This window comes from Scyliorhinus canicula, chromosome 8, assembly GCF_902713615.1.
Source record: "Scyliorhinus canicula chromosome 8, sScyCan1.1, whole genome shotgun sequence".
Classification (NCBI taxonomy): domain Eukaryota; kingdom Metazoa; phylum Chordata; class Chondrichthyes; order Carcharhiniformes; family Scyliorhinidae; genus Scyliorhinus; species Scyliorhinus canicula.
Window position 1 is genome coordinate 196,112,847 of NC_052153.1, and position 16,873 is coordinate 196,129,719.

At 48.1% G+C, this 16,873-nt stretch overlaps 1 protein-coding gene across 1 annotated transcript in view; it reads left to right on the forward strand.

Annotated features, from left to right (window-relative positions):
• Nucleotides 1-16,873, forward strand: part of LOC119969953 (coiled-coil domain-containing protein 152-like) — a 101,146-nt gene that overhangs the window by 34,921 nt on the left and 49,352 nt on the right. Inside the window, exon 3 of the mRNA XM_038803920.1 lies at nucleotides 12,935-13,003. Coding sequence (XP_038659848.1) covers nucleotides 12,935-13,003 — 69 coding nt within the window. The remainder of the gene's footprint in view (nucleotides 1-12,934; nucleotides 13,004-16,873) is intronic.

Sequence of the window (16,873 nt, forward strand, 5' to 3'; positions counted from 1 at the left end):
CATAAACATCCACAACCAGCGCATTTAGTTTTTGTAAAGTACTGTATTCAGACGATCCATTTAGGTTGTGAAAGGGAATCGCTGCAACAATGACAGGAAACAAGGCTTTAAAATGGTGAGGACTTGGCACTTAATATTCAAAGATACAAAGGGCGCGATTCAACAGGAAGAAACTGTGGTGATATGCATCACTGTAAATACACAAGGGGTTAATGTAAATACACGTAGACTAGCTAGACATTAGAGGGAGCACCAGATACGTGACACACAGACATTCAACCAATAGGTCAGTAAGATAGGACACGACCAATGGGCATTCACGATACACACAGAGGTGACACTACCACAGGAGGGCATTACACCAACCCATGTATAAAGGACACAGCACACATGATCTTCCTCTTTCCAGTGGAGACAGTCAGTGAGTACAGACACAGGGTTGATTGAACATCACACCCACCACGTGGATTGTAGCAGACTGGTTCGTCAGTCTGAGTAGCTATAGAAGGATTAAGAGTAGAGTTGAATCCAAGTAGGAGAATTGTTAATAGTTTAAAAAACGTGTTGAAGCTATCTCCACGTCTGAACCTTCCTTTGTCAGAGTGCCCATCAAGGAAGCAGCTTATGCTACGCCAAGAGCATAACAAGACATGGTACCAGTGAGTGACTGTTTCAATCCATATAGTTACAACTCAGCAAACAGTGACAACCAGCAACAACACCCAGGCAAGATGATCGAGATTCCGGTTCCACAGCGGCTCCAGTGCCACGGCGATCTCCGTGAAAACTGGCGGGCATTCCGGCAAAGAAGAGGATGGGAGGATGACCGACTTGTACACAACAATTTTGGTGTCAGCATGGATGTTTTAGCACAGTGGGCTAAACAGCTGGCTTGTAATGCAGAACAAAGCAGCAGCGCGGGTTCAATTCCCGTACCGGCCTCCCTGAACAGGCGCCGGAATGTGGCGACTAGGGGCTTTTCACAGTAACTTAATTGAAGCCTACTTGTGACAATAAATGATTATTATTATTGTTATGTAATGGTCATTAAAACATCCGGTCCTTTGGCGTCCAGAGGAGGTGCTCGCGGATTGGATACAATATTAGATCTCCACATCAATGTGAGCGTTAGAGGAGAAGTGGCTCCCCAGCGATGGGAAATGTTCCACATTTGGTCGGGTTCCTCCATTGATCTTAGTGGAGGGAGAGACCGGATCTTGTCTTGGATTGGGTTAGCAAAGGACTTGAGTCTTTATGAAGTTGAGACTGAGACCGATTCTTTGCTAAGCTTCTGCTTAGGCGTCAAGCATGATTTGGAGATTCTCTTCTGAGAGAGTGGGGATGGTGATGTCATCCACACACAGAAGCTCCACCAGCGATGTCAGTGTCATTTTCTTCTTTGATTTCAACTGGTTGAGGTTGAATTGTTTTCTGTCCATCCTGTAGACGATGTCCTCTCCACTGGGAAGCTTGTTATTAACAGGGTGAAGGATGGTGGCGATGAAGATGGAGAAAAGGGAGGGGCACATCCCTGCTTGACTCTAGTCTTAACCCCAAAAGCTTCTTTCTGTCGATGAGGACTGTCACCGACATCTTGCTGTAGAGGAGTCAGAGGATGTTGATGAATTTCTCTGGACAGCCGGCCTTTGACAGGATCTCCCATTGCACTTCCCAATTGACTGAGTCAGAAGCCTTGTTCAGGTTGATGAAGGCCACGTGGAGTGGTTGATGTTGCTCCTGGAATTTCTCTTGAAGTTGCCGAGCAGTGAAAATAATGTCCGCTGTTCCACAGTTTGGTCAGAAGCCACATTGTCTTTCCGGAAAGATTTCTTCAGAGAGTGGGAGAGGACGGCTAGCGAGGATTCAGGTGATGACTTTCCCAGCAATGGAGAGTAGGCAGATTTCTTGGTTGTTCCCATAGTCCACTTTGTCTCCTCTCTTGAAGATGGTGGCAATGACAGCTTCCCGGAGGTCCGCAGAGATTTCTTCTCTGTCCCACAATTTCAGGAACAGATGATGGAGATCATGAGTGATCTCTTCTCCTCCAAGTTTGAAAGCTCCTCTCGTATCCCATCCACTCCAGCGACTTTTCCATTTTTCACATGGTTAATGGCGGCTTCAACTTTGTGCATGCTGGTGGGGGTTCAAGATCATCTTTGATGAGGAATTGGTGGATTTCCTCACTTACATCTCTGAAGAGGGTTCCGTCCTTACTCTGCACCCATTTGAGGCCTAAGGTATTGGCTCCATATATTGCCTTGGTGGCACTGAGGAAGCCCCGGGTGTCATGCTTGTCAGTGAGGAGTTGCAGCTCCATGGCTTTCTCAGTCCACCATTGGTTCTTGGATTTCCCTAGTCCTTCTTTGTACTCCCGCCTTGGCCAATTGATGAGCTCTCCTCCTTGCTGGTTATGTCAGCTTCTCAGATATGGAGAGCTTTCCTCTTCGTATCGATGAGGTCTTGGATGGTGTGGTCGTTCTCGTTGAACCAGTCTTGGCGTTTCCTGGTCTTGCAGCCAATGGCTTCTTCACAGTTTGAGATGACGGCCGTCTTCAGCTCTTTCCAGTTTTTCTCCACTCCATTAGAATGAACGCTTTGGAGATTTTAGAGTTCACTTGCCTGCTTGTCTCTTGAAGCTGCTCACCGTTGATCTTTTTTCCGAGCTGCTGCTTTTGGGGGAATCTGGTGGACATAGAGGAGCGGTTGAGTTGGTGGCCATCGCTTTGATGAACAGGGCATAATTTTGATTGATTGATTTATTGTCACATGCACCCAAGTACAATGAAAAGTATTTTTCTGCGGCCAAGGGAAAGTACACAGTATGTACATAGTAGACAAAAAGAATAACCGACAAAGTACATTGACAAATAAGTAATTGGTTACAGTGCGGAACAAGGGGCCAAACAAAGCAAATACATGAGCAAGAGCAGCATAGGGCGTCGTGAATAGTGTTCTTCCAGGGAACAGATCAGTCCGAGGGAGAGTCGTTGAGGAGTCTGGTGGCTGTGGGGAAGAAGCTGTTCCTATGTCTGGATGTGCGAATCTTCAGACTTCGGTACCTTCTGCCTGATGGAAGGGTCTGGAAGAAGGCAAAGCCTGGATGGGAGGGGTCTCTGACAATGCTGCCTGCCTTCCTGAGGCAGCGGGAGGGGTAGACAGAATCAATGTGGGGGTGGCAAGCTTGTGTGATGCATTGGGCTGAGTTCACCACACCCTGCAGTTTCTTGCAATCTTGGGCCGAGCAGTTGCCATACCAGGCTGTGATGCAGCCGGATAGGATATTCTCTATGGCACATCTTGGGATTGGCGATGGCAAGTGTCAGTGCTTTGATCGTGGAGGTTTCCCGGAAGTCGTGAATTTTTTAGCATAACAATGTGTTAGTGATGACAAACTGGTGTTCCGCACATTTGCCGAGCACCCCGTTGGAGATGCAATTCCCAACTCCTTCATTTCCAATGGTTCCTTTCCAGATTTGGGAGTCCTTTCAAACCACAGTGTTGAAATTCCCATGAAGGATGATCTTATCTTCCTTAGAGGGAGTATGGTGTCCAGGGTGGGGTAAAAGCCTTCTTTGGACACTTCACTGGCATCTTTGGCTGTTGGTTTTTGGCAAGTTGTAGTCAGAGGATCATGAGGCACTCGTTAATGCTGATAGGAGGCTTTGTGAGTCAATTGATGACTTTTTTTTCAAGTATTTTTATTTGTTTATTAACAATTTATACGTAAACCAAAAAGCAAAACAATGCAAAACAAGAAGAACAACAACCTCCCCTCACTCTACCAATAAACACCCCAATAATTCAAAAATCACCAAGATCACCCTCCCCCCCCCCCACTTCCTTCCAACCCCATCACGGACAACACTCCCTCCAACAATGAGGAGGGAGATGTCACCGGAAACATCAGGAAAACCTTTTTTACAAAGTTCCACAGCTGCACATACCTAAAGACCGCCTCTCGGAGAATCGCAAACCTCTCCGTCAATTCCTCCAAACTCGCAAACCACCCTTCCAAAAATAGGTCCTTCATTTCCATCATCCCTGCTCCTCCCATCCCTGAAACCTACCATCCAGTGTCGCCAGCTCAAACACATGATTGTCTGGATCCGGCATCAACTTCGACCTCGCCCCTAACTGAAAATGTTGCCGAAATTGTCTCCAAATCTTTACTATGACCGCCACAGCACTACCCGAGTATTTCCCAGGGGCATAGAGGAGCAGCGCCATTGGCAGAGCTCGTAACCCTGACCCCCTACAAGAGCCTGCCTCCATCCTCACCCACATTGCCTTCTGCTCCCTATCCCAGCCCCGCACATTCTTGGCGTTCGCCGGCCAAAAGTAATACATCAGATCCTCCCGATTGTCATCCTCTCTGAAGCACCGTCTTCAACTTACCCACCCATACAAATGCCAAAATCAACTGTTCTTGCTGCATAAAAAACACCTTTGGCAAAAAGATGGGCAAGCACTGGAATGAAAATAAAAACCGCGGCAATATATTAATCTTTACCGTCTGCATCTGGCCTGCCAGTGATAGGTGGCGGCTGGCCCATCTCAACAAATCTGCCTTGACCCTCCTCACCAGGCTGGTAAAATTCAATTTACATTGCTGGGCCCAGCCCTGAGCCACCTCCACCCCCAGGTACCTGAAATGAGTTATCGCCACACGAAGCAGCAAACTTCCGCAAAGCCAGCTCCCCGACCCGGAGAGGAAACCAAAAAGCACTCGCTCTTCTCCAAATTCAATTTGTATCCCGAAAAAGCCCCAAATTGCCTAAGCGGCCCCATTATATCCCCCACCGTGGGACCCGGGTTAGATATGTACAACAAAATGTCAGCATACTGGGGCACCTTATGCTCCCCCACCCTCTCATTATCCCCCTCCACTGTAGCATGGTGGTTAGCATCAATGCTTCACAGCTCCAGGGTCCCAGGTTCGATTCCCGGCTGGGTCACTGTCTGTGTGGAGTCTGCATGTCCTCCCCGTGTGTGCGTGGGTTTCCTCCGGGTGCTCCGGTTTCCTCCCACAGTCCAAAGATGTGCGGGTTAGGTGGATTGGCCATGCTAAATTGCCCGTAGTGTAAGGTTAATGGGGGGATTGTTGGGTTACGGGTATACGGGTTACGTGGGTTTAAGTAGGGTTATCATTGCTCGGCACAACATCGAGGGCCGAAGGGCCTGTTCTGTGCTGTACTGTTCTATGTTCTATGTTATCCAAGCTCCGCAGTGCAATGGCTAAGGGTTCTATTGCCAGGGCAAAGAAAAGGGAGGGAGGAACCAGGGACATCCGGCCTCGTTCCCCTCTGCAGCTAAAGGAACGCAAGTTCACCTCATTTGTATGAACAATCGTCTTCCGTTCCTTATATAACGATTTGACCCAAGCTACAAACTCAGGCCCAATCCCAAACCGCTCCAACACTGCAAACAAATAACTCCACTGTACTCGATCAAACGCCTTCTCCGCATCCAGCGCCGCCACTAACTCCAGCACCCCCACCTTCTGATGGGAAAGCATCACATTTAACAATCGTCGCACATTCAAGGACAACTGCTGACCCTTTACAAACCCTGTCTGATCCTCCCCAATCCCCTGCGGAAGGAACTCCTCCAACCTAAGCGCCAACACTTTGTCAAGAATCTTGACATCCACATTCAAGAGGGATATTGGTTGATACAGTCCATACTCCACTGGGCCCTTATCCTTTTTTAACAACAGTGAAATTGATGCCTGTCCCATCATCTCCAGAAGAACCCCCTTAACCGCCCCATCCTCCAACACCTCCACCAGTGCGGCGCCAGACTATCCAAAATCTTCTTATGGAATTCCACCGGGAATCCATCTGGCCCCGGTGCTTTACCCATTGCATCTTTCCTATCGCCATCCGAACCTCCTCCATCCCCACTGGCTCCTACAACCCTGCCTTCTCCTCCTCTCCTGCTTTAGGACACTCCAGCCCCTCCAAATACTCCCTCATATCCGACTCATCCGCCGGAGGCTCCGACCTATCCAACCTCTTATAAAACTCCTCAAATGCCCTGTTTGCTGCTCCGGCCCCACCACCAGCCCCTTCGGCCCATCCTGGACCTGAGCAATCTCTCGAGGCCACAGAGCCGTCCCGCCAGGAGGCAACTGGCCTTCTTTCCGTACTCGTACACCCTTTACCCGCCCCAACTGCTGGACCGCTTTCCCTGCAGACAAATGGTCAAACTGCATCTGCAGATCCTTGCTACTGACCAAACGCTCCGGAGTCGGATTCTCTGCGTACTTCCCATAAACCTCCAAGATTTCATCTATCAGCCGCTGCCGCTCTGCTCTTTCCTCCCTATCCACCTGAGCCATATACGAGATTATCTCACCCCTTACCACCCCCTTCAGCGTCTCCAAAACCACCGGCGTTGAGACCTCCCCATTATTATTTAACCCAACATAATCGTCAATCATCTTTGCCATCCGCACAAAAAACCCAGATCGGTGAGCAGCCCCACCATCCAACCTCCACTCCAGCCTCCCCCTCCAGGACCAGATCCACCAAATGTAGAGCACGATCTGGAATGAGAACTGCTGAGTATTCCGTATTCCGCACCTCTGACAACAATAATAAAGAAGTCAATCCTCGAATATACATTACGCAAAAAAGGAATATTCTCTGCCCCCTGGATGTTAGCCCCGAAGGGGTCAACAAGCACGGCAAAGATCGATCCATCTTCGTGTGCAATACTGTATTTAAATTACCATCTTAAATTAATTGATACGTGTCCAGACTTGGTACGGCCACACCAACACCTTCTTCCTAAATCCTACAGCATCCAAATTCGGGGCATACACGCTAACCAACACCACCAATCTCTCTTCCAAAGCACCCTTTACTATAACGTATCTGCCCCCCGCCCAGATCTTCCACCACCTTCCCCATGTGCAACCTAACTCTCTTACCCACTTGTACCATTACCCCCCGGCACTGCTATCAAAGCCCAGTGGAAAAACTGACTCACCCAACTCTCCTGAAGCCTAACCTGGTCCTTCACCCTTAAGTGGGTCTCCTGCATTAGTGCCACATCGGCACTCAAGCTCGTCAATGTGAAAAGACTATCTATCTTCATCTTTAAAACATTTAATGATGGAGTCTCAACTGCTTCACTGGGCAAGGAATTCCATAGATTCACAACCCTTTGGGTGAAGAAGTTCCTCCTCAACTCAGTCCTAAATCTACTTCCCCTTATTTTGAGGCTATGCCCCCTAGTTCTGCTTTCACCCGCCAGTGGAAACAACCTGCCCGCATCTATCCTATCTATTCCCTTCATAATTTTTAATGTTTCTATAAGATCCCCCCTGATAGAACATAGAACATAACAGCGCAGTACAGGCTCATCGGCCCTCGATGTTGCGCCGTCCTGTGAAACCCCTCTAACGTCCCTCTACACTATTCCCTTATTGTCCATATGCCTATCCAACGACCATTTGAATGCGTTTAGTGTTGGTGAGTCCACTACTGTTGCAGGCAGGGCATTCCACGCCTTTACTACTCTCTGAGTAAAGAACCTATCTCTGACATCTTTTCTTTATCTATCTCCCCTCAATTTAAAGCTATGTCCCCTCGTGCTGGACATCACCATCCGAGGAAAAAGGCTCTCAATGTCCACGCTATCTAATCCTCTGATCATCTTGTATGCCTCAATTAAGTCACCTCTTAACCTTCATCTCTCTAACAAAACAGCCTCAAGTCCTTCAGCCTTTCCTCATAAGATCTTCCCTCCATAACAGGCAACTTCCTTGTAAATCTCCTCTGTACCCTTTCCAATGCTTCCACATCCTTCCTATAATGCGGCGACCAGAATTGCACGCAATACTCCAAATGCGGCCGCACCAGAGTTTTGTACAACTGCAATATGACCTCATGGCTCCGAAACTCAATTCCTCTACCAATAAAAGCTAACACACTGTACGCCTTCTTAACAACCCTCTCAACCTGGGTGGCAACTTTCAGGGATCTATGGAGATGAACACCGAGATCTCTTTGCTCGTCCACACTACCAAGAATCTTACCATTAGCCCAGTACTCTGTCTTCCTGTTATTCCTTCCAAAATGAATCACCTCACACTTTTCTGCATTAAACTCCATTTGCTACCTGTCAGCACAGCTCTGCAGCTTATCCATGTCCCTCTGTAACTTGTAACATCCTTCTGCACTGTCCACAACTCCACCGACTAGAGTGTCATCTGCAAATTTACTCACCCATCCTTCTACGCCCTCCTCCAGGTCATTTATAAAAATGACAAACAGCAGCGGCCCCAAAACAGATCTTTGTGGTACACCACTAGTAACTGGACACCAGCCTGAACATTTCCCATCAACCACCACTCTTTGTCTTCTATCAGCTAGCCAATTTCTGATCCCATGCCTCCGTATTTTCTGCAATAGCCTACCGTGGGGAACCTTATCAAATGCTTTACTGAAATCCATATACACCACATCACCTCATCCTTCTAAATTCCAACGAGTACAGTCCCAGTCTACTCAACCTCTCCTCGTAATCCAACCCCTTCAGCTCTGAGATTAATCTAGTGAATCTCCTCTGCACTCCCTCCAGCGCCAGTACGTCCTTTCTCAGGTAAGGAGACCAAAACTGAACACAATACTCCAGGTAGGACCAGGAACCTGGACAACTGGGGATGTCCCTGCTGCTGCAGCCATCATCCACCATCACAGCCGTTGATACCACACGAGCATCTTCTGCCAGACCCGCCGTTGAGGACTTGTTTTTGTTTGCCCTTTGCTGTTTCCTCCCCTCCAACCATACCGTCAGGGTGACCCTGCCAGAGACCCGACGGCATTGCCCTCGGGGTCAACAGAACGCCCACGCTGCTCCACCACGGCAAGATGGCAATGCAAGGACAGGATACTGCCACTTGATAGCTCTATCGATGACCTCTTCCATCTCTATACTGGTGGTCGATAGTAACCTAAGGTACACAAAGTGAAACTTTTCCCAGAAGTTGATGCTACAACCTCTCCCTGGATCTCCTGTGCCCGAAATGACTCTGTGGCCTGAATCTTCACTCCTGGATCGTGAGCACAATATTGCGACAATTCCCAGCAACGCAAACCTGACCGGGAATAGGTTTCCCAGAAGGTCTGGTTTCATTTTGGGGGATTTGCAGGTGAAAGTCGGAGTTGTGGCGGGCGACCCTGAAAAGAGACAGAGGATGTCAGATGTGAAGATGAGACGGACTGAAGGCATTTTGTTGGATATTTTAACAAATATATAAGTAGCTCATCAGTCCTCACCCCCTCACCTCCACATTCTATCCATGCCAGCTCATGCCCCCCACCACCCACCCCTTTGACCTCGCATAGTCTCCATGTCACTTCTCAGGCTTGTGATTAATGAAATATAAATGTGTCCATTCTGTAAAAATATGAAGGAAATAACTGCTCAAATGCCCAAGCAAAAAGCTAGCCTTTTTAAATATTGGTTCGAAAATCTAGAAGATGTACTGCAGCAATTCACAAGCTCCCTTCAACAGCACTTTCCCAATCTGTGGACAATCTTAGATCACGGCAGCGAATGCAAGGGAACAGCACCTCCTACAGGTCACCCCCTCCAAGTAACCGACCATCCTGAGTTCAAACTGTATCGCCGTTCCTTCACCACAGCTCGGCCAAATACTGAAACTTCCTTCGTAACAGACTGTTCATCAGCTGGACTGCAGGTGGTCAAGAAAATTACTCATCACCACTTTCTCAAGAGCAATTAGGTCAACACAAAATGCTGCCTTGCCAATGATACTCAGATGCCATGAAAGAATTTTTAAAAAGAGTCTCTGCCCTTTGTCAGTCTCCTCTGCCTCCTGTCCACAGCCAATTTCCTGAGTGGGGTGCGCTGTCAGTCCCCAAACCTTACTCAGGAGGAATCTCCCCGAATGGGGTGTAGTGTTAACAGTAACCCAGAATCCCAAGCTTATGCTCTGGGGGAACGGATTCAAATCCTACCACGGCAGCTTGTGGAAGTTCTGGTTCCAGCTATTAGAAGCAGGCTGGAATTATTTACTCTACAAAAAGAGGAGCAAATGGCACAGATACATTTAAAGATAAGTAAACACATGAGAGAGAAAGAAGGAGATGGTTTTGCTGATAGGATGAGGTGAAATGTGATGGATGGAGGTGTGGTGAATCACAGTCCGTGTAATTCACAATGTTATTATATATGATGTACTGTGTCTATGTAAGCTCGGTATACGAGCCGTTGTGCGGCTCTGCCCATAGGGGGAGATGAGGAGTTTGTACTGGGCTCCACCCTTGGCTCCGCCCATGGCTCCGCCCATGGCTCCTCCCACTAACCGGAAGTATAACGCTTGGCAGTCGTGAGCCTGCCTGCCAATTCATCTCGTCACAGGCAGGCTCTGTTGAAAGACTATTAAAACCACTGTTCACTTCCAACCACGTGTCGTGTGAATTGATGGTCACATCAGGAGGCTCATGTTGGTAAATGCACCTTTACAGATCAGTTGTGCTGAATGGTGGTAGCTCTGCATACATTCGATGTAATTCTGTGTCGTTTTTTTAAAGCGATTGATTGTCTAGTTCTGGACTCCCCCACCATCGGGAACATTCTTTCTGAATCTACCCTGTCCAATCCTATTAGAATTTTCTAAGTTTCTATGAGATTCCCTCTCGCTCTTCTAAACTCCAATGAATATAATCCTAACCGATTTAGTGGTGGAGCAGCCTCGATGGGCCGAGTGGCCTAATTCTGCTCCTATGTCTTATGGACTTGTGGTCTTGTGTAAACTGATAATGGGTTAAATCTGCACTGATTGTTAGAGCTGATGCACGTGCTGGTTGTGCATTAACCTGCTGTAATATTATTAGTTTTAATAAATGGGTGCTGCCATTTTCTCACACTCTTAAAATTGTTCCAGTAAACAATTGTAACACATTATCTGCCTCAGCATTAACGTGTAATTTGCCTAATTAAGTGCTTGGTAACTAGCAATTCACAAGACATGGAAATTTACCAGGATTTCCGACATTTACAAAGCACCTTAATTTGGCAAATTTGAAATTAGTATTAAAGCAGCAGACGTGAGCAGGATTTCTGTTAAATGAGCAGAGCAGGAGCTAGCTGATGGAATTAGTCAAAGAGAAGTCTTTCTGCGAATTCAGCAATACGAAATTGTTCGGATCACGGACAAGAACTCACGTCTTGGGCAGCACGGTAGCCCAGTGGTTAGCACTTTTGCTTCACAGCGCTAGGGACCCGGGGTCGATTCCCTGCTTGGGCCACTGTCTGTGCGGAGTCTGACGTTCTCCCCGTGTCTGCATGGGTTTCTTCCGGGTGCTCCGGTTTCCTCCCACAAATCCCGAAAGTCGTGCTTGTTAGGTAACTTGGACATTTTGAATTCTCCCTCAGTGTACCCGAACAGGTGCCGGAGTGTGGCGACTAGGGAACTTTAGCATGTCCAATGAACCTAACCTGCACATCTTTGGACTGTGGGAGGAAACCGGAGCACCCGGAGGAAACCCACGCAGACACGGGGAGAACGTGCAGACTCCACACAGACAGTGATCCAAGCCGGGAATCGAACCTGGGACCCTGGAGGTGTGAAGCAACAGTGGTAACCACTGTGCTACCGTGCCGCCCTTGTCAATGGTAATACCCAGGATATTGAGAGTGAGCGGTTCAATGATGGTAATACCATTGAATGTGATTGGTGATGGTTAGATCCTCTCTTGTTGGAGATGGCTATTGTCTGGCCTTTGTATGTAATTTGTCACTTGTTAGCCCACTCTGGATATTGTTGAGGTCGTGTTGCATTTGCAAATGAAACATCGAAACATAGAAAATAGAAACAGCATGAGGCCATTCGGGCCTTCGAGCCGGCTCCGCTATTCATTATGATCATGGCAGATCATCAAGTTCAATACCCTGATCCCGCCTTCCCCCCCCCTCCATATCCCTGATCCCTTTCGCCCCAAGAGAGATATCTAATTCCTTCCTGAAATTACACGTTTTGGCCTCAACTACTTTCTGTGGGAGTGAATTCCACAGATTCTCCTCACAGCGTTTAAGAAGCATTTCGACGAGCACGTGAAACACCACAACGTACAAGGCTACGGACCAAGTGTTGGGAAATGGGATTAGAATAGATAGGTGCTTGATTCCTGGTGCAGACGCAGTGGGCCGAAGGGCCTCTTTCTGTGCTGTAAACTCTGACTCTCTATATAAAGGATGGAGCTTTGATCTCAGGAATGAAGCAGATGGGGAAGTGGAGTTGAATGCTGACGTTCAGCTCTGATTGTATTGAGTGGTGGGGCTGGCTCAATCAGCCACAGGGACCACTCTTGCTCCTATAGCTTCTGTTCTTCAATGGATAAAACTGTTTCCACTCGAGTGTAAGTAATTAGAGAGCAGAGCTTTAATGTAATTGTCAAAAAATAGCTATTTATTTCTGCAGGGAATTGCAATGATCGGGAATATATCGCCTGAAAGGACACTGGAAGCATATTCAATTGTAACTTATAAAAGGAAGTTGGATATGTACTTGCAAAGTATGTCTGTAGGTGTATAACACTTCAGAGCATGTTAACATTGTTTGTGAGAGCAGATGCCTACATTTCTCTGTTCCCTCCCTCTAGTCAGAACTATACTGTCTCTGGGATGCTTCCATTCTCTGCTCTTTTCTCCCTAAAATGTATGAATTCACATTTATCTACTGTAATTGTTTTATCTGATAATGGACTTCACCTCTCTGAATATCCTCAACAAATGTGCTTCAAAAGCTGAGTTACCAATGGATAATCAAACAAAATATTCTGCCCCCAACCAGCACAACTAGCCTCTGCTGCACAAACTTGTAATTTCTGACCTTGTGCTGTTGCACTGTTGGAAATATTTCTAATCAGTACTGTTGTTGGATCTTCCTGTTTTTCAGAATGTGGTTTGCTTCATGGAATAATAACGGAACTTCAGGGGTCCATCCAAAAACAGTGCGACGTGAGAGGTAAGCACTCACAGAGAATTAGATTGAGGACATTTAATAGGTTACGAAAATTGAATTTTGTTCCTTTGACTCTCTCCGTTCCTTTTGCTTCTTCATCTGTTTTCTTCCTCTCCCACCAAGAGCTGGCAATCTCACTAACTCAGGAAAGGTTGAATTGAAACACAGAAGGGAGCCATTCGCTCATTTTAACACTCTATTATTTACACTGTGTCTGTAGCAGCGTCTGAATCAACAATTCACCCAGTGCCATTCCCCATCTTCTCAACACAGCACGACATATTCTTCATTTTCACATAACATATAATTATTTCTCTTGCAGTGTATTCCACACCTTAACTATCGCTTTTGCTTTTTTTGTAAGTTACTTTAAACCTGTGCCCTTTTTCTATAGAATTTACAGTGCAGAAGGAGGCCATTTGGCCCATCGAGTCTGCACCGGCTCCTGGAAAGAGCACCCTACCCGAGGTCAACACCTCCACCCTATCCCCATAACCCAGTAACCCCACCCAACACTAAGGGCAATTTATCATGGCCAATCCACTTAACCTGCATATCTTTGGACTGTGGGAGGAAACCGGAGCACCCGGAGGAAACCCACGCACACACGGGGAGGACGTGCAGACTCCGCACAGACAGTGACCCAAGCCGGAATCGAACCTGGGACCCTGGAGCTGTGAAGCAATTGTACTATCCACAATGCTACCGTGCTGCCCCTAACCTTTGTTATCAAACCTTTCAGGAGTGGGAGCAGTTTCTCCTTATCGGCGTTATACTGAGCCTGATGATTTTGAATACCGAGTTAGGCCGAGCCGCCGGCGTCGGCGGGACTGTGGCGTTCATGTTGCGGGGGGCGGCCTGGTGGGGGAGAGGGGAGATCCGGGGGGGGAGGGGGGGGGCTCCACGGTGGCCTGGCCCGCGATCTGGCCTTCCGATCGGCAGGTGGGCTTATCCCAGTGGGGGCCTATGTTCCTCCGCGCCTGGCCCCTGTAGCTCTCTGCCATGTTGCATCGGGGCTGGTGCGGAGAAAGCAACCCACATGAATGCGCGATCTTGCACCGGCCGTGGCGCGCATGCGCAGACCCGCGGTGCCCGTTTGACGCCGGTATCGGCAGCTGGAGCTGTGTGAGTTGCTCCAGTGCCGTGCTGGTCCCTGTGCGGCGCAGGATCGCTGCTCCAAGGGGCCTGTTGACACCGTCGTATAACGCTCCGGAGTTTACGACTGCGTCAACACTTAGCCCCCGGATCGGAGAATCCCGCCCCATTCTGGTGAAGCTTTTCCATATTCTCTCCTAAGCCTTCCCACCATTGCCCAGAATTGAACACAATACTCCCGAAGAGTCTGAAACTAGTGTTTGATACAAATACAACGTATCCTTCTTGCTAATTTTAATCCTTTCATTCACCTCAACAACAGCTCTGGTCAGTTACATAGAAATATAGAAGATAAAAGCAGGAGGAGGCCCTTCGAGCCTGCTCCCCATTCATTATCATCATGGCTGATCATCAAGTTCAATACCCTGATCCCGCCTTCCCCCCATATTCCTTGATCCCTTTAGTCCCAAGAGCTAAATCTAATTCCTTCTTGAAATTATACAATATTTTGGCCTCAACTACTTTCTGTGGGAGTGAATTCCACAGATTCACCTCTCTTTGGGTGAAGAAAGTTCTCCTCACCTCAGTCCTAAAAGGTTTACCTCTTATCCTCAAACTATGACCCCTAGTTCTGGACTCCCCACTGAATTGGATGATCAGCCACGACCATCATGAATAACAGAGCAATCTCGAAGGACCGAATGGCCGAATCCTGCTCCTATTTTCTGTGTTTCCAAACTCGATCCCTCCCACAGTTCACATTCTCCTACCCCCCACCCACAACCGTCCGGTCAGCCCTTCCTATCCAGGACAAAACCCTGCAAATCCATAGCAAAGTGACAGAACACAGGCGGTGACTGCCCACCTTCTGAAAGCTGGTTCACAGAGGAGCCATGTGGATACCATGTGATGCATGAGTTATTCTAGGGCCCTGCAGGAATCCATCACCTTCCTCTCCTGGGATTTCAGCGAGCTGAGCAAGGTCATAAGGTAATTCCCGAATTTTGCATGATATGCTGATCCAGACAGTTCTAGGCTGGGCTGTTTTCCCACTACCGGAATTGTAAAACGGGTGTGAGAGCACGATTCAGCTCGGTATTTCTTTTTCATCCATTAGCGGGATGTAAATCAGCCTCACACAGACCGACAGCCTGGTTCGTGTTCCGCTCCTGGGTGGAGCTGCTGTACTTTCACGCCAGTAATAAACCGACTTTTGACCTTCCCGCCATGTTGTAATATCAAACCCCCCCCATCCTCCCCCACCATGGCGCCTGACGCCAACAGGGAATGAATATTCCACCCATGTCTCCCTCACAAGGAATTCGAGTCTTCACCGGAAGATAGAACTTTGAATCATAGAATTTACAGTGCAGAAGGAGGTCATTTGGCCCATTGTGTCAGCACCAACCCTTGGAAAGAGCACCCTACTTAAGCCCACACCTCCACCCTATCCCCATAACCCAGTAACCCCACCTAACCTTTTTGGACACTAAGGGCAGTTTAGCATGGCCAATCCACCTAACCTGCACATCTTTAGACTGTGGAAGGAAACCGGAGCACCCGGAGGAAACCCACGCAGACACGGGGAGAACGTGCAGACTCCGCACAGTCACCCAAGCGGGAATCGAACCTGGGACCCTGGAGCTGTGAAGCAACTGTGCTAACCTCTGTGCTACCATGCTTCCCACCTCTTCGAATGTTACTCCAACCTGACGGTGTCAATGACGGCCCATCCCACAGGGTATAAATCCCATTGTCCAATATTCTGTTTTCCTCGATTCCTGAGTATGAACTCATGCATCAATTCACAAGCACCACTTTAGCTGTTTTGCCGCACCAAGCAGAATGCTATAGCTCGAAAGGGTTATCTTCACTCCCAACAGCCCAAGCATGGAATATCCAAACATCTGCTGCCTTCTTTGATTGTCAGGGCGTCTCCTGGCCCTCACCACTTTAAGTCTGTCAACCTCAGCCCTTTTTCCCCTCGGAGCCTCTTTCTCTGCTGCTCTTTCTTCATAACGCAGACCTTTCCCTGTTCCCTCTCCGTGACCCTTCGTCAGACTTCCTTTGGGATGTCTCCCTTTCCCATGCCTCAGACTCATCTCCAATATTGTGCCCCAACCTCTGAGTTATTTGGCCCACATTTCTTGTACCATTTTCTTTCTGCGGATGGGGTGCTAACCAAGTGGACTGCTTTGCCCTCGGTGGCATTGAGCTTCTTGAGTGTTGTTGGAGCCACACTCGTCCAGGCAAGTGGAAAGTTTTCTATCTCTGTGCTTTGTGAATTATGGTCTGGCTTTGCGAAGTAAGGAGGTGAATTCCCCGATGCAGGATTCCTAACCTCTGTCACCATGGCATTCATATGGCATGTCTAGTTGGGTTTATGGCCAATGGTAACTCCCGGGATGTTGATAGTGGGTGGTTTAGTGATGATAATACCACTAAATGTCAAGGGGCAATTGTTGAGTTCTCTCTAGGAGATGGTCATTGCCTGGCATTTGTGTTGCGCGAATGTAACTTGCCACTTGTCAGCCCAAGCCCGGATAGTGTCCAGGTCTTGCTGCATTTGGACATGAACTGCTTCACTGTATGAGCAGCCATTAATGGTGCTGAACATTGTGCAGTCATCCGCAAACATCTGCACTTCTGAGCTTATGATGGAGGGAAGATCATTGATGAAGCAGCTGAAGATGGCTGGGCCGAGAACACTACCCTGGGGAACTCCTGCAGTGATGTCCAGGAGGTGATTGATTGTCTGTAAATGATCAGACACTTCGA